This window comes from Mustela nivalis (assembly GCF_964662115.1).
Source record: "Mustela nivalis genome assembly, chromosome: 5".
In the NCBI taxonomy this organism is placed as follows: domain Eukaryota; kingdom Metazoa; phylum Chordata; class Mammalia; order Carnivora; family Mustelidae; genus Mustela; species Mustela nivalis.
Window position 1 is genome coordinate 58,419,908 of NC_139024.1, and position 18,674 is coordinate 58,438,581.

At 36.8% G+C, this 18,674-nt stretch overlaps 2 protein-coding genes and 1 long non-coding RNA gene across 4 annotated transcripts in view; all 3 read right to left on the reverse strand.

Moving 5' to 3' along the window:
• Positions 1 to 18,666, reverse strand: part of PEX3 (peroxisomal biogenesis factor 3) — a 34,293-nt gene extending 15,627 nt beyond the window's left edge. For both annotated transcript variants that reach the window (XM_082730803.1, XM_082730802.1), the window contains exons 1-4: positions 18,316 to 18,666; positions 9,666 to 9,797; positions 4,526 to 4,607; positions 67 to 110 (exon numbers count right to left, since the gene is read on the reverse strand). In XM_082730803.1, the coding sequence (XP_082586929.1) occupies positions 67 to 110; positions 4,526 to 4,607; positions 9,666 to 9,797; positions 18,316 to 18,388 (331 nt within the window). In that variant the 5' untranslated portion in view covers positions 18,389 to 18,666. The remainder of the gene's footprint in view (positions 1 to 66; positions 111 to 4,525; positions 4,608 to 9,665; positions 9,798 to 18,315) is intronic.
• The window catches only part of AIG1 (androgen induced 1), a 481,448-nt gene that overhangs the window by 93,516 nt on the left and 369,258 nt on the right, over positions 1 to 18,674 (reverse strand). The gene's annotated exons all lie outside the window — the stretch shown is intronic.
• Positions 16,364 to 17,772, reverse strand: LOC309864905. The gene is made up of 2 exons (XR_014311835.1): positions 17,405 to 17,772; positions 16,364 to 17,237 (listed from the first exon to the last, which is right to left on the reverse strand). It is a non-coding gene; the product is annotated as an uncharacterized lncRNA (long non-coding RNA).

The window sequence follows — 18,674 nt, forward strand, 5'->3', positions numbered from 1 at the left end:
TAGTATAAAAACTTCTCTTTATAGGTATTTTAAAGATGTGCTGTCACACAAAGTAGGAAGACTTACTTATTATCTTTAGATCCTCCCATATTTCCAACTTGTTTGAAGGTCTAATGAAGAAAATATAAAGAATAGTAATCAGGTAATCTAATAGAAAACTTAGAACTTTATTATCTTTATAATTAATTTTATTTTATTACAGGATAACTATAGGAACTATAGGAAACAAAGCCCACAAAATATAGTAAGTACAGTAAAAAAAAAAATCAAGTGTAATTTCAGTAACCAATGATAACAACCATTTTCACAGGGTACCTGAGTACCTCAAAGTGTCTTCCTTCAGCCCAGGCTGTGATCTCAGGGTCCTGGGATTGAGCACAGTATTGGACTCCCTGCACAGAGGAGTCTGCTTCTCCTCTACTTCTGCCTCTTCCCTCTGCTTATGCTTGCTCTCTCTGCATCTCTCTCTCTCTCAAATAAATAAATAAAAATTTAAAAAAACAAAAACAAAAAACAAAACCCACCACCATTTTCACTAGTGTATTGGTATATATCCTTCTGCTTTTCATCCTCCTTCTGAGCATATTCATATATACCATAAAATCATATAGGAAAATCAAGAAAATTGTTTATTTCTTTCCCTCATTTACCATTTCACAAATAATGAAGCATGTAATCCTTCAAAGGTAAATAATAAAGTATTTTTTGTTTTAAAATATCATTATAAACATAAGAATTTAAATATATATAAGTATATATTTAATGTTGGACTCACTGTATTTATTATTCTTATTGGTGTTCAAATTGCTTGTCTTTGACCCAATATTGTGGGTGCTATTTCAGATTGGTTCCTGAATCCTTCTGACATTACCCTACTAGTTTTTGATAGCTTCCTTGCTTACTGACAAGCTGTTCTAGGTTCACCTTTTTTTTTTTTTTAAAGATTTATTTATTTTAGAGAGAGAGAGTGCATAAGTGGGAAGAGGGAAGGGACGGGGGACAGGGAGAAAAAGAAATCTCAACCAGATACCCTATTGAGCATGGAGTCCTTTGTGGAGCTAGATCTCGGGGCCCTGAGAACATGACCTGAGCCAAAAATCAAGAGTTGGACACTCAACCAACCGAGCCACCCAGCACTCCATGGGTTCATCTTGTTCAATTTTTGCTACAGACCTGAAATCACCCTTTCTCCAAGAGTCCTGCTTCCAGGACTCCTGGGTAGCTCATCAGTTAAGTGTCTGCCTTTGGTTCAGGTCAAGATCCCAGGGTTGGGATGGAGTCCTGCAGCAGGTAGCCTGCTGCTTCTCCTTCTGCTGGCCACTCCCCCTGCTTGTGCTCCTGCTCTCTCTCTGACAAACAACTAAATAAAATCTTAAAAAAAAAAAAAAAAAGAGTCCTGCTTCTTTGTAGCAGAAAATGATAGTCTGTAACTACGATCTCTGATTAAGGATATTAATTGCTACTAAGCCCTTTTGGTAGACTAAGCTAGTAACTGTGTTAAAACTACAGGGGTTTTAAACTTCATCTCCTTGATCTTACATCTATTTCTTTTTGCCTACACTAGCAGTCAATGAAACCAATGTAACTACTAATTTGCTTCATCCTTCCCTCTATGAACAACAGTCTCAGAACAGCAATAGCAATATTGAAGAGTTTTAAGGATTTTGTACCTGGTATAGTTTCTATCTTTGTGGTTTTAACAGCAACTACACATTTAGGTTGGTTTATTTTACCATCTCTTTCTAGACATTGTTTTGTAAACACCAAATATAGTTTTATAAATATGTAAAACATTTACATGGTTCCAAAGTCAAATTTACACAGCACAGTATATTCAAGTAAGTCTGTTCATATTCCCTTTTATTCTCTCCCTTCTTCATAGGTGACTATTAAAAATTTTTACTTTAACTTATTGTTTTGCCTTATATATGCAATTTGCCCTCTTAGATAAATGGTAGCATACTATACGCATTTTCTTTAGCTTTAAAGTATATATATAACAATATATCCTGGAGATCATTCCATAGGAATACACAGATAATAGCCATCTTTTTTTTTAACCATGGCGTAGTGCTCCACTGTGTGGATATACCTCGTAGATGGAGTTCAGTGCTTTTCAAACCATCTACATGGAAGGGCCAATTTTATTTTTCTTTTTTATTTCCAATCTGTCACAGACTAGTACTTTTGTAAAATACAATAAAAATAAATTAGAAGGAAAATGAAATAAAAAGCCACGAAGATATACAAACTACAAACCCATATTCTTTATTATTATATTTAGACATAAATTTACATTTTAGTGAAAAGTTGAGTTACCATTACAATTGTGGCATATAACTAGCTTCTTATCTTTCTTTGCCATTGAACTGACTCTAGAGTTCAGTTATCTCATTCCTAGATGACACAGGTTCAAGACGTATGGTGTACATCCTGCAAGGTCCTTACATCATGAAATAAGGAAAATCATTTCCTTATTTAAACACGTTTGTAAGAGCTCAAGCCCCTCTTTATGCAAATATTTTTCAAATGGATATTTTTATCCCAAACTACAAACAGTAATTTTATGTCAAAAGAAAGGCAAGAAAAAAATAGCATTGAGAGACTCAAAAAAGGAAACAGTAAATAAGGAATAATAAACTCAGGAATTTAAGAAATTCTGTGTACTAAGAAAAGAGGAACGACACCTCTTTTTGAAAGCTGTCCAGGGTTATCCATCAAAATAAATCCCTTTCTTCTTTAGCTTCCTACATTTTGTGCCCACATTTTGCTTTCACTTTTTATCATAGACTAAACACAATATATCTTGAATTATCATAATATGTCATATACTCCATTCTTTGGGTGACAAAGTCTTAAAGGGAAAGAGATCTTAATTATCTCAAATACTCCAAAATATAGGCAACACAGGGCCTTGCAGGAAACAGTCACCAAGAGGGAAGAATGCTACTATATTTTTATTATGTCTGTTATTATGTTGCTTTTATAAATACTATTCACTTATTTCATTTGTCTTAGTGTCCTAGTAAGACTAAAACTTAAGGCAATTAAAACCTATTTCTGTTCTTCATCTACTTCTTACATATATTTTTCCTTTTCCTTTAAGATTTATTTATTTGAGACAGACTGAGTGAGGGGAGGGGCAAAGAGAGAGAGGAAGAAGGGGAGAAGCTAACTCCCTGCTGAGCATGGAGCCCCATGCAGGGTTTCATCTCACCACCTTCAGATCATGACCTGAGCCAAAAATCAAGAGTTGGATACTCAACCAACTGAGCCACTCAGGTGCCCCATGTACATATTTCTTTATCTTCTACTTATGTACCAACAGGTGGTAATTAAGCATTCATTTGACCAAGAGAAATCTGTTTTCATGTTTCTTATGTATATAATTATAAGCACTAATTTATAAGCTAAACTTTATAACTATCAAGTGGTGAATATGCATCATCCTCTACAAATGATAAAATTTGTATGACTAGCATTATACTTTAATCAGATTAAAAAAATCCCAAGCAAACAAATCCATTGTTATTTTGGGAAGAATTCTCTGAATAGAGAAAATGCTTTTAAAGAAATTTTCTAGCTTGTTATTTAACCTGAGTAGTAAATTTATCTCTGCAAAATACAGATGATGATAATATCTGCCTCACAAGGATACTGTGAAAATGAAATGGAAGCATGTACATAAGGTGTTTAGTCCTGGGCTCAGCATAGAGAGACCCTCTAGAAAGAGTATTTCCTTCTCCCTGGCTATTGGAAGGTAATTACAAGGGAAGTGAATACTTCAGTAAGGTCACAATGATTAACATTTACTTACTGAAAACATTTCCCTTCATCTTGTTCATTAAAATAAAATAAAATAAAATAAAATAAAACTTTTCCCTTCATCTTGCCATTTCCTTCTGGAAGTCTCCTCAATGAACACAGCATCACACTAAATTACAAAATCCCAACACATGCTGTACTCCAAATATAAAGTCCTATGTGTAAAAAGTGCTTTGTGCTCAGAGAACTGTGATGGTAAGGTAAATTATTATTATTGTACACTCATGTTATATTTGCACTTCATTTTGTTAACAATATAAAATGTAAATTCATATGCCTTTCTCAAAATGTTCATGTTTCACCTATTATACTGTAAACTCTTTAAGAAGCACAATGTTTAACATAACTTAGCTTCACAACATCTGGTTCAGAAACACAATCTATAAGCACTCAATAATTACATTTCTGAATAAGGCCAAAGTGATAAAAGATCTATTTATATGAAAACCAGAATACACACAAATATTGTTGACCTAAATATATATATTGTTGGCCTCCTTTGTGCACCAAGGTAGAGCAAAAATACATAGACAAAATAGAACGAATTTAGTGACAGAGTCAATAAGTACTTTTTCAAATGAGTATATTACAAGCATTCATTAGAAAAATAAGGAAACAAAGATGTTTGAAAAATATTTCAGTTCATTCTATAAATTTAAGTGACCTGTATAAACAAAAAATGATGTTAACTTGCATTTACCTGTTTTTTAGCAGAGCGGTTAGGCTCTCAGAATTGAGTTGTTGCATCAAGGCCTCTCTCAGTGTCGGAAGCATGGACAATACTGTGATGCAAACAGAAAATAAAAAAGGTCGCAAGTTATATGACTGCCTTCACTGAGAAACACATGTTGTTTTAGGCCATATGACTGGACTAACAACTAGCAAGGGTTGGGAGGGAATGTCAGGGGTAGAGTTTCAAGTTGTTATTATTAGGAATAAGAAAACTGAGTTTATGCTAATAAATCATTTATCTGCTTACATTAAGTGATAGAATTATATCTATACTATGACTATAGCAATGTAAACATACAAGAAAGAATGGGAAGAATTATTTTGAGATGTGAAAAGTGGTGGTCTCTGGATGATGGAGTTATAATAATCATTTCTTTTTCTCTTCTTTTCTGTACTCTCCAAATTTTTTTTTAAGATTTTATTTTATTTATTTTATTTTTTAAAAAATTTTTTAAAAAAATTTATTTTATTTGACAGAGATCACAAGTAGGCAGAGAGGCAGGCAGAGAGAGCAGGGGAAGCAAGCTCCCTGCCGAGCAGAGAGACCGATGTGGGGCTCAATCCCAGGACCCTGGGATCATGACCTGAGCTGAAGGCAGAGGCTTAACCCACTGAGCCACCCAGGTGCCCTCCAATTTTTTTTTTATAATGAATTTATTTCTGATATAATAAAATGATCAAAACAACATTCTTATCTTTATACTTTGTTTCATATTTTATTTCTATTTTTAGAAAAGTTTATTAAATATTACAAAGCAGTAAGCATGTACTGAAACCTAGACAAAAGTGCATCAGGCTGGGAATTAAGAACTGCTGAGTTGTACTTTGGTTTTGCCAAAGGTTATTGCCTATAACTCCCCAAGAATAACATTAAGACATAGTGCTCTATGGAAAAAAAGACTGCATGTAATTTATAGAAGTTACTTTATTTATGGATCCTGCATGGTATAAGAAAAGTTGGAGAAATGCACATATAATAATTTAAAATGAGTTTCTAACACTAAATAAGTAATGATAAAAAAATGAAAAAATATCGAGATCACAAATACCACATTCTAAAAGGGAAAAACTTCAGTGTGTGATTTTTATTTCTTGACTAGGTAAGACATACTAATTATAAAACCTGTATTATTTTTTTCTATAGAACATTTAGCTTTTAGACTACTCTAGACATCTATTTCAGTGCTGTACCAAGGAGCTTCAGTGTATTTCCTCCAGCCGTATGATTAAATCACCTAAGTCATTTAGATTATTTACTAAAGTCACAGCTCAGAGCCAATGTAAAGGTAGCTTATTTCAGCGTATTTGGTACCCAAAAAAGTATTTGGTAGCCCAAATGCGATATGTTAGCCAACCAAGAAAAATTACAGTTTAGAGACCTACATATAGAAAATGGAGTTAGTAAGGAACTAATTCAAAGATTATGCAGTAAAACAACATGATTTGAGAGGAGTCTCTCCAACAATTCTGAAAGATAAGAGCTTTTCACTTTCCCCTTCAGCCTATTCAACCGAAGACAAGTCAATTCTTTTCTTCCAGGCAATTTTTTAAAAAACATGGAACAAATATGTTTCTGTACCTAGTTGAATGCAGCATTCATGTTTTCCTTTAGCCATCTGGTCTCCATGATAACCCCCAGTCCAACCACAAATCACAAGACAACCCCTCACCAGCTACTGAATCTGTGTGACCCTGAGCAAGTTATTTAACCCCCCAGTGCCTCTGTTTTCTCTGTAAACTGAGGAGAACTTTGGATCTGTCTTACAGAATTGTTGTAAGGTTTAACTGAGACATACAAAGCATTTAGAATATTTGCACATGAGAATGCTCAGTGTCAGCCCTTATTATTATCCGTGTTTGGCCTTTTCTGACATATTCTAGTTTTTTATCTTCTTCTTCTTTTTTAAAAAGATTTATTTATTTGAGAGAAAGAGAAAGCATGAGTAGGAGGGGCAGAGGGAGAGAGAGAATCTCAGGAGGACTCTGCACTTAGCATTGAGCCCTGCCTGGGGCTGGATCTCATGAGGCTGAGGTTATGACCTGAGCTGAAACCAAGTGTTGGGCATTTAACCAACTGTGCCACTCAGGCACCCCTCCAGTTTGTATCTTCTTAACATATGAGAGGCAGAAGTGGACCTGCACTCTGACGATTCCAGAGCATGATGCAACTACCTGTGATCTGAATCAGATTTTATTTTTGTGGTCTAAGATTAAATTAGTACTTCTAGAAATCATATTAAAGTCTTTATAACCAGTTTGTGCTCAACTAGAACTCCCAAACCTTACTCATATATCCTGCTTGCAAGTAAGCTCAGATAATTGTGTATCTGTACAACTGACTTTTAATGCAGAACAATTCATTTATCTCAGCCTAGCACTGTGTCATATATAAATTTAATAAGTATCTCTCCTGAATATTCAGTAAAAATCCTGAAGAAGATAAAGCCATAGGCAGAATACAGAAACATTTTATTAGATGGTATCTTTCAAGTTGAAACTTTCAAGTTTCAAGTTTCAAAAGGACCAACTTTTTGGGTAAAAAGACTAGTTACATATACCTAAAGCTACTAAATTTTTCTAGTATATCCAATGCACCTTATTCAAAAGGATAGAAATTTAATCATATGATTTATAACCCCATTATCAATGCATACCGGAAAGCTAATTTGGAAAGTGTTCCAGTGAACTTCTATTTGGCTCCTACAATATTTTATTTTTAATTACCTATCTGCAGCCATTTATTCATCTGAGGGTTGTGATGGTCATGGAAATATTCCACCAAATCTGCTAGGAGCATGGTTGGCTGGCAGCCCAGCTGTGACCCCCTTGGATCCATTACCATGTCTGCACCACCCCCAGCCAATAAGAGTGGTGTGGTGATACTAACAGAGATCCATTCCAGAGAGCTTTGACTTAAGGACTCCCCACTGGCCTGCCAAAACTTTCTTGAAACTGTGCTATAGGCTGAAACTCTTCTTATCTAATCTTCTTTCCTTCTCCCTTTCCATTCACCCGTGAGACCTGCACTATGGTCTGAAAGCTTCCCTCGCCTCCTTCTGCTCCCTCCCCTTTGTTCTTTGCAGGTGTTCCCCACCCACCCCCAATATATCTCTTGCACATTTAATCCCATTTTAGCATCTGTTTTCCAGGGAACCCAAACTGACACAAAAGTCCATGTCAAATTGAGATGGATTTGCAGACTCTAGACTACCTATTTCTATTTTCTGAAAATCTGAGTAATAACCAGAAATGCACTGTACTTATTTTCTAAAAAGTCATTAACATGTCCTTGATAGCATCAATTCATTGAATGCTGAATATCAATTTAAAGAATTATGTAACTTTTTTTTTCTTTTAAGTAGGCTCCACATCTAGTATGGAGCCCAACGCAGAGCTTGAACTCATGACCCTGAGATCAAGACCTCATCCAAGATCAAAAGTCAGATGCTTAACTGACTGAGCCACTCAGGTACCCCCCAAATTATGTAACTTTTAAAAGTTATCATTTACTGATATCATTTACTGAGTATTTATTTATTTATCATTTACTGAGTATTTATTACACACCAAGCACTTTACATGCATTATCTCTTCACATTCTATAAAACATTTATGAACTGGGTTTTATGATGATCATTTTATAGAAGAGAGAATTGAGATACAGATTTTCCCAAAGATACAGGGATATTATAAGGAAAACCTAGGAACTCACTGCTTTTAAAAAAATTTTATTTTATTTAAATTCAATTAATTAATATATAGTGTATTATTAGTTTCAGAGGTAGAGTTCAGTGATTCATCAACTGCATATTAACACCTAGTGTTCATTACATCATGTGCCCTCCTAATGCGTTTTATCTGAGTTGTCATTACATGCAGTATTGATGATCACTATTCACTTTATAGAATGAAGTATTATTATTGTACTAAATTTAAAGTCCTTTAAACTCAGAAGAAAATTCTGCTTTCAAAAATAAATAAAGAGGGGCGCCTGGGTGGCTCAGTGGGTTAAGCCTCTGCCTTCGGCTCAGGTCATGATCCCAGGGTCCTGGAATTGAGCCCCACATCGGGCTCTCGGCTCCGAGGAGAGCCTGCTTCCTCCTCTCTTTCTTTGCTTGCCTCTCTGCCTAATTGTGATCTCTGTCTGTCAAATAAATAAATAAAATCTTAAAAAAAAAAAAAAAGTAAATAAAGAGAACCTACCTTTACAAATTCTTTCTAAATTAACTGTTCTTAAAAGAAATGTTAAAGAAAAGATTAAGCTTTAAACCATAACAAAGAAAAAGAGGTTTGACATGGATTTGAGAACTAATTCTTTAAGGGGTTATACCAGTTGTAAAGCCTATTCCCTTCAAATGTGAGCAGTTGATTTTGTTATGGCATTCCCCCAGTATATTTCCAACTCTGGAGGTTAAATCATTACCATTAATTCCTGTTGAGTAGTGTACTCTTCTGTGCTGCACTCATGGGTTTGTAGCTGCCTACTGTAAGTTTAACACACTTAGGAATTTTTATTGCAGCTATTAGGCCTAATGATCCTTACAGCCTTACTTCCCACTACTCTTACATTGCTCATTCTGCTCTAGCTACATACCCCTTTTGCATTCTTGAGTGTCAAGCCCATTCCCATTGAAGGCATTCTGCATGGCTCCCTCCATTGAATCATTTGGTTTTCTCTAATGTCACCTCCTCAAAGAGGCCTGACTCTCCTGATTGCCATTTCTTAAAGAACCACTCCCTTACACATCTTTATTTTCCTTATAGCAGCCATCACTGCCTTAAGTTATTTATATGTTGTTTATCATTTGTTACTCTCATTAGCACATAAATTCTAAATGTCAGGGATTTTTAAAAAATTATTCTCCTTATTTCCTCAGTGCTAGGTACCCCAAGTATTTGCTGAATGAATAAATAAGCTGAATGAACAAGCACTTATTGTATATTGCATATTGATTTATACTGATTTTAAAAATCAACATTTAATGATATATTTCAGTTAAATCATATAAATCCTTTTGCCTTTTCCTCTTTGGTCCTGGAGGTATGCAAATTAATATAAATCATCAAGTAATTTTACATACATGTATAAATATTTCTCTTTGCCTTACCTGTCATATTGCAAGTCCTCTGGTTACTTTCAAAATGATACTGTCGTCTTGCTTGAGCAATGTACTCTGCAGCTTCTCTTTCTTGTATTTCTCTGATTTTCTTTTGTCCATATTTTCCCAGGATATATACTCCTAAAATTATTTTTTAAAACAAACAAGTATGTTAATCTAGTTAATTAGGGTGGTAAAAATTCCAAACAGTATTTTTAATGTGCTTCATCCAAATTTAAGGTTTATATCAATGAAGAGTTAAAAATAACAACTTTTAAAAGTCTAATTAAAGACTTACATAGGAATTGTGACCTAAATGTAAGGAAAAGGAGATAGGCATTTTAACAGCCAATGATGGATACCATAAAACTAGGTCTGAAGAAAACAGAAAGGAATTAAGTGCAAAGCCTGGCAATGCCTTTAATAGTGAAGTGGAGATATTCTAAGTGTCCGGCAATAAGGGACTGTTAAGTAAATTATGGTCTACCCATACAAAAATTTTGTGAAATCTTATGTGGCTGTTAAAAACTGCATAACTGCATTGCTAAATTAGCCAACAACTCAAGGAAATAAGATCTTGATGTCGCCCTTTTTAACGTAAGTAGATACATGGAAAAAAACAAACTATAATCATTGTTGAACAGTAGGATAGTAGCTGATCTTTTTCTGCTACTTGCTTCTTTCCATCTTCCATATTTTCTTCAGTCAACATATAATACTTTCTAAAAATGTAAGATAAAATGTTTATTTATTTATTTATTTAAAGAGAAAAAGAATACAAGAAAGGTAGGTAGTCAGACAGACATCGAGAACTAGCACTTTCAGTGGAAAAGGGAGAGGGAAGAAGGTACAGAAATTCCTAAATTATAACATCACATCATAAAAATATAGGTGGGGTCACGAGACCTATAATTTTGTTGAACACATTTCAGGATAGACAGATGATATAAATGTGCACATTTTGGTCTATGCCCCAGGCGCAGTAAGTTGTCCTAACTGGAAACGTGAATACTCCTAAGTGGTTGGTTAACATTTGACCAAAGCCCACTCCAAGATTTAAATACTTCAACTAACTTTTATCTAGCATAATGAGTATTAGAAATGGATTTTCATAGATTAGTTGTGTTTAAGATACTGGATTAGCCAAAATGTTTTACTAATACTCATTTGAGTAAGAATATATGAATCTAGAAAGTCCTTTATCCTTAGGAATGACTTAGCCTTGAACCCTCAGCTGCTACTTAGGAGGATTCTTAGTCAAAGGAGTTAACCAAATGGCCAAAGAATCCTACAAAGACAGGCAATCCCCCCCCCCCCCCCTCTGAGAGAGAAGTGGGTGGGGGAGAGGCTGAGGGAGAAAGCAAATACCAAGGGCTTGACCTCTGCACCTTTTTATGCAAGGTTCTGTTGCAGCACGGGAAGAGGATGTTGGGACTTCAATAAGCTTATAAAACAAGTTATGATACTGTCTTATTTATACTGGCTAGCCAGATGCTTTTATGTGTGCCAGCATGTGTTTCATTATAACCTGGCAACAAATTTGTAACAAATCCTCACCTAGCTCCAACTGCTTGAGGCCCTCAATATCTATCAAAGAGAACCTAAGAACTGTGCAGGACCTAAATAATTGGAGTTAGTCTGTTTGTCACAAGTGGGGAGGAGATGGCTGTGTAAGAACTGCAAAGAAAACACACATCCTGAAATATTTTCACTAATATAAGCATTATGGATAACATATATTTTTAAAAATAATAGTTCAGGGGCGCCTGGGTGGCTCAGTGGGTTAAAGCCTCTGCCTTCAGCTCAGGTCATGATCCCACGGTCCTGGGATGGAGCCCCACACTGGGCTCTCTGCTCGGCGGGGAGCCTGCTTCCCCGTCTCTCTGTCTCTGTCTGCCTCTCTGCCCACTTGTGATCTCTGTCTGTCAAATAAATAAATACAATCTTAAAAAAAAAAAATAATAGTTCAGTAAAAGGTATGTCCTGCAAATAATTAGATAGAAATAAACTATGACTGCAGCTATATGCAAATACATGTATTATAATCACGCTTAAAGAGCAGATGAAAGTTATATAGGTAGCTTCAGAGCAACCTTTTTGTAACCCATCCTCAATAAACTGATGACAGTGCCATAACACCAGCAGAATAAAGAAACTGACTTATATTTCACAAAGTAACTCTTTGATAGGCAATTCTTAGGTAACAACTACTTCTCAATGAATTGCTTGTGTTTTACTTGCACAATAGGCTGCTTAAGGTTATGTGTGAAATGATTACTATTTCTCAAATAAAAATAATAATAATGTAAGGTGAAACACTGCAATGATGACATTTGCTTATCTAAGAATTTTCTGGAATAATAATAAATGACTGATATATGTGTTTTCTGGGAGAAAAGGTATACTGCTTTCATTAGATTCTCAACAGTGTCTGATAAAAAATTTTCAGGAGCTACTGTATTTTATAAGTGTTGTATATTCTAACTAAAGCTAAAAGAAAATGAATTATTATGGGTTGAACTATGTCACACACACCCATTCCCTATTCATAAGTTAAAGTCTCCCTACTTCAGAATGTTACCTTATTTGGAGACAGGGTCTTTACAGAGGTAATCAAGTTGAAAGGAGGTCATTAAGGTGGGCTCTAATCCAACATGAAGGTATTCTGGTATGAGAAAATTTGGACACAGACGTGTGTAGAAGGAAGATGATGTAAAGACACAGAGGAGAAAACCATCTAAAAACTGAGGAGAGGGGCTTGTAGAAGATCCTTCTCTTATAGCCCTGAGAAGAAACAAATCCTGCAACACATTCATCTTAGATTTCTGGACTCCAGAACAATGAGACAATACTTTTCTGTTGCTTCAGCACTCAGTCTGTGGTACTTCGTTATGGAAACAATAGCAAACAAATACATGAAATTAGGCTAAAATCCCACAACCCATTATTATTATTTTTTTGAGTTAACACTGAAGTAAGTTACTACACAAAGGCAAATTTAGCCAAGCTCTCATTCCTAAAATTAATAAATTCTGATTTTTTTATTACCTAGGAAAATAAGTATGAGAGCACAGAATTTATTAGCTAAAATATGGGATTCAGGATCATCTATATATTCGAGGGCTGCCTGCATCTGACCTGAAGACAATAGATATTGATGGTTATGGTACCATTTAGGTAGGTAACTTGAAGCAAGTCTCTTCCTCTCTCTGTATCTATTTTTTTTCATCCATAAAATGACAGGCTGGGATTGTAACCTTACAGTCTTATTTATGGATAATGGAAGCAAACACTAAATACTTCAGAAAATGGGGGCCCAAGGTAGCTTAGTCTGTTAAGTGTCCAACTCTTGGTTTCAGCCCAGGTCATGACCTCAGGGTTGTAAGATCAAGCCCTGCGTTGGTCTCTGCACTCAGTTTGGATCTGCTTGAGATTCTCTCTCCCTCCCTCTCCCCCTCCCAGGTCTCTGCCCTCACCCCTGAGCTATCTAAAAACAAAAACAAAAATAATCCTCCCTCCACCTTCTGAATCAATGTAAAATGTTGTGAGATTTCTTTTTAGAACATCGCTGGTAAAGCAAAACATCTTCTAGTCTTTCTACATTATAAATTCAGTTTTTTTTTTTCCAAACTGTCTTTTAGTTTTCTTTTTCTGGACAAAAATCCCTGGAATACAACTATTTTACCAGATTATTACTAGGTTAATAATTTCAGTAAGAGTTTGAAAATAGTCTATTCTATTATCACTGCTCAAAATCTAACAAAACAGCAAATCCTGCTAGTCTGATTCTATTTCAGAAGTATTTTCTAAACTTTGCCACTTTACTCCAACTTCTTTACCATTGTCTTCATTCAGATTCTGAATAATGCTCTTAAGAACTGGTTTCCAGCTTCCTCCTCTCCTCTTTTCTTCTGGTCTCACACCTTTCCAATCCACCTTTCATATGCCAAGTAATTTTCTAAAATTTAAATCCGACTACATATTCCTGTGATTCGAATTCTTCAACACCCTGCCACCTTTTCTTAAGATGGATTCCCCGTTTCACTTAACAGCACCTGTTAAAAACATAGCTTTTAAGGGAGTTCCCTGAGATCATCCCCAAATATTTTGTCTTATACAATACTGCATCCCCAATACATAATATTGTTACACTGAGGAAGCTCAATAAATACTTGCTGGATAGCTGATGAATAAATGAACTGGTCTGGACCAGAAGAATCAGAATCTGAGAAAGAAAACTATGTTTTTGGATGCCTGGGTGACTCTGTTGGTTAAGCGGCTGCCTTTGGCTCAGGTCATGATCCCAGGACCCTGCTCAGCGGGGAGCCTGCTTCTCCTTCGGCCTGAGACTTACCAAGCTTGCCTGCACTATCTGACAAATAAATAAAATCTTAAAGAGAAAATTCTCTGTTTTTACTAAGCCCCTTAAGTGATTTTTATCATAGAAAATCGAGAAGCACTGGTGCCCAAGATAATGTCCAGATCTATAGAATGGCATAATATAGAAGGCCCTTCACAAATTGCACTCAGGCTAGTTTCCCAAATACATCTTTTGCTGCTCCCTTTTATTCCCTGTTCTTAGCCATAGTGAAATACACAGATTCATCACAAGCAATATATGTGAATCTGTTGAATATCCCTTTTTCCAGCTGTGTCCCATTCTTTTGCTAGCTATACAACTTGACTCAAGTGAATTCCTGAGTGAAGCCTGCCAGACACCTTCACATTTATTTCTCTCTCCTCTAAGTCCCCACAGCACCAGCTCTACTATGGTACTCTATTATGGTACCATCACTGTACTGCTTTCCAGTCAGCACCAAGAGTTCCTCAGAGTCAAGAACTGTCTTATTCCTTTGTTGAATGAAAAAAAAAATGGAAAACTAATGAGACCAAAAATTACAGGGATTAAGACATAAATTATAAATCAATGCTCTGAGATTTTTAGAAATCAGCAAGCTAATAAATACAATCTGGTTATTCTCTGTTCTGCAACATTTTCTCTTGAGTATTGGTTCTCGATTGTGGCTTGGGTACTCTTGGGGGTGTTCAATACCTTTTCATGGAATCTGCGAGTCAAAACCATTTTTGTAGTTTTTGTCTTTTTCATTCTTATTCTCTCACACAGCAGAGTATTCCAGAGGCTGCATGACGTGGTAACGAAACTGACCAGATGCAGAAGAAAGACGGGAATCCAGCTTTCTTTAATTAAGCCAGATGGTGAAGAGATTAGCAATAATGTAAAATGATGCCTCTCTTTTCACAAAAAAATTATTAAAAAATAATATTTGTGTTACTATGTAATGGTTTACTATTGTTATTTAATATTTTTAAAAATTCTGTTTTAATTTCTAATATGGCAACCATTAATAGATATAATTTTTAAAGGCTGTTTAGAGTCTTTAATTTTTACAAGTATAAAGGAGACCTCAGACCAGAAAGTTTATATTTCATAAACTGGTCAAATTGTACAAATTGGTCTAAAGCAGTTACTCATCCAAAATGTAGGAAATTCCTATGAAAGGCCTGTACCTCAAAGTTTTAGGGTTTTTTTCCACCACTGATAGCCAAACTTCTTTGAGCATATATGTTGATATTGTACCTGGTTTTCAAGCCTGACAAAATATGCCACTTCTTCCATGAAGACCTTTTCTATTTTTTTCCAATTGCACACACTATCTGCTGGTTTGATCTGTATGTCGTATTTTCCCCCAGCTCTCAAATTGTTTTGTATTTTAATTATTTATATACTTGTTATATTCAGAATGTTTGTGTCCCCCCAGAATTCACATGTTGAAATCCTAATGCCTGATGTGATGATATTAGGAGGTGAGGTCTTTGGGAGGTGCTTAGGTCATGAGGGTGGAGCCTTCATGAATGGGATTAGTGTTCTTACAAAAGGAACTTCACAGAGACCTCTACCCTTGTGGCCATGTGATGACACAAAAAGTCTGCAACCTGGAAGCAGGCCCTCACCTAACTTTGTTGGCAGCCTGATCCAGCCTCTAGAATTGGGGTAAATAAATTTCTGTTGACTACAGACACACAGTCCATGGTATTTTGTTATAGTAGCCCTAGCAAACTAAGACACTTGTTTTCCATTCCCGTCAGACCATGAAGTCCATGAAGGCAGAATGGTAAAGTATGCAAAGAGAAAGTGCTTCAGAATCTAACACACCTGGTTTGAATTCTAGTTTCCTTATTATTAACTCTGAGATCCTGGGCAAGTTTCTTCAATTCTTAGGACTCTAATTTCCATATTTTTGAATGGAAATGACAATAACTACTCTTGTTGTCCTGCCCACTGAACACAAGAGCTTAGCACAGAGCCCACTGGACACCCAGTAAATGGTAGCTGTTACTATGAAAAATCTATAACTCTTGCATTTCCAATCATACTACCGTAAACACTACAGGCACTCGATAAATATGTCTTAGATTAACTGAAATGTAACATTTCAAAAGTTGTAGGAAGATATAAAACACTTGGATTATTTTCTCTTTCTGTCCCTCTGAACTTTTTTTCTTTTCTCATTTCCCTTAATCTGTAATTATAAGCTCTCAAAAGATTTTTGAAAAAAAAACTATAACTATGTCTTAAGTATACTCTTTAGCTTCCCCTGTGATTATCTCTCATCTACCATTAAGTTGTTCCATAAATTGGAAGGGGTATGCTATTTTGAGATTGCTAGAGAGATTATTTTCCTTACTTCAGTAGAGGCAAAAAATATTTTTTATACTTCTTCCATCATATGTATATCTTTAACTTTGCAAATAAAATGGACTTAGTGGTTTTAGCATAACTGAATTATATAGATAGTCCCTGAATTATACAAATTTTTGACTTTATGATGATGCAGAAGTATTACACATTCAGTAGAATCCATACTTTAAATTTTGATCTTTTGCCGAGCTAGCAAATATGCGGTAACATACTTTTGCGATGCTGGGCAGTGGCAGTGAGCCCCAGCTCCCAGTTAGCCACGCAATCTTTGAGAGTAAACAACTCTTACAATCATTCTGTAATCATTCAACCAGTCTATTTTTCACTTTCAGTACAGTATTCAATAAATTACAGGAGATATTAACACTATTACAAATTGGGCTTTGTGTTGGATGATTTTGCCCAACTATAGGCTAAGCTAAGGGTTCCTAGCACATTTTATGTAGGCTGGGCTAAGCTATGATGTTTGGTAGGTGAGCTAATATTAAATGTACTTTTGACTTATGATATTTTCAACTTCCTTTATGTTTATTGGGTCATAACCCCATTGCAAGTTGAGGGAGATCTGTACATTAGATGTCAGTGGCTGACATCTAAAGGATGTAAAGGATTTCTCAAAGAATGCTGTAAAAATTCACACAAAAATGTACTGACTTGTGAAAGACCTCAGAGATGAGAAAGACTCTCCTTACCTCATCAATAAGCTGATTTCAAACTTTCCAGAATCAACAGATCTGAGTTACTGATGCCAAAAATATTGTTAATCTCAAATTGTTTGGAGGCAATAGAATATTATCTAATAGTCCGATAAAAGCAACCAAACTCCTTAGAAAACTTCTGTTCTTGTTTTTTAAGTACTTCTGTAACCAAAGCATGTAGTTAGTGATATTTCTCAAAAAAAAAATCAAACGCTAAAGATTCTTCTTAACATTCCTACATTTCCTTCCATCTCACAAAGCTCTTTTATTCTCTCCTTCAAATCCCTGCGTGTTATGACATGACCACTAAATAAGGCAAAGGCTCTCACCATTATCCCACCTGTATCTTAATGTCTTCTCAGTTATGCCAGCCAGACAGACGGGCATTGATCCTAACCTTGAAGATCCAGAGGAAAATTGCACAACGTCTTCCAAACACCTTCTCACTGCCTGACTGTATTCTCAAAAAGCAGACACAGAACTAAAACACCGATTTGCGTTTCTCTGTCTAGTACACATCTTCCAGTCCTTTACCTGAGTGCGGTTAAAAAAAAAAAAAAAAAAAAAAATTTAACCTAAAACAACACCGGAAAGTGCAGGCTTTAAGTTCTCCTAGACTATGACGAAACTTCTGAAAAGGGTGAAAAGCCAAACTGCCGAGAACGCGATACCCGTGAAGAATCTCACAGGAAAAACCACAACTACGTGTCTGTGGGGGCGCCTGGATGGCTCAGTGGGTTAAAGCCTCTGCCTTGGGGTCAGGTCATGATCTCAGGGTCCTGGGGTCGAGCCCCACATCGGGCTCTCTGCTCAGCAGGGAGCCTGCTTCCTCCTCTCTCTCTGCCTGCCTCTCTGCCTATTTGTGATCTCTGTCAAATAAATAAATAAAATCTTAAAAAAAAGGGGGGGGTCTGTAAGAAGAGAACGGTATCTTGAAAGAGAAACTGAAGTGTGGCGGCTTCCCCCAAGGACCGCGAGAGAAAAGGAGAGGAGAGAAGCAGAGTGAGCGGCCGGGTCAGGACCAAAGACACAAAGGCCACGACTGCAGAGGTGGGAAGAGCCTCGGAGGCCGGTCCCCCCGCAGAGCCTCGGAGGCCGGTCCCCCCGCGCCGCGTCCGACGGGTGAGCGACTCTCCTCCGCACATCCGGCACTAGGGTCGCCCGGCCTCTGTTGTAGAGGACAGTCACCTCTCCTCCGCCCCTGGCTCCCAAAGTCCCTTCCGAGAACGCCGTCACCCACCTCCGAGCACCGTGCCCAGGAAGATGCATTTCTTTTTATGACGTTTTAGAAAATTCCACATCGACCTCAGCATCTTCAGGCCCTACAGGTACGGGCTGCCCTAGGGGCGCCGTGGGGAGGGGTGGGCAGTTCGCCGGGAAACCGCTTCCTCGTCGCTCGGCCCGAACCCCCGGACAAGACCGCCGCCGTCGTCCCGCTGGGTGCTCTCCAGAAATCACGAACGCGACTTTCCGCAGAGACTGTCACCGGGGCGGGAAGGGGGCGTGGACTACAGCTGAGCAGCGGCGCTTTCTGGCGCCGCCGCCGCGCCGCGGTCCCCGCTCACTGGTCCCGGGCACCCAGGTCCGTCCAGAATTCGC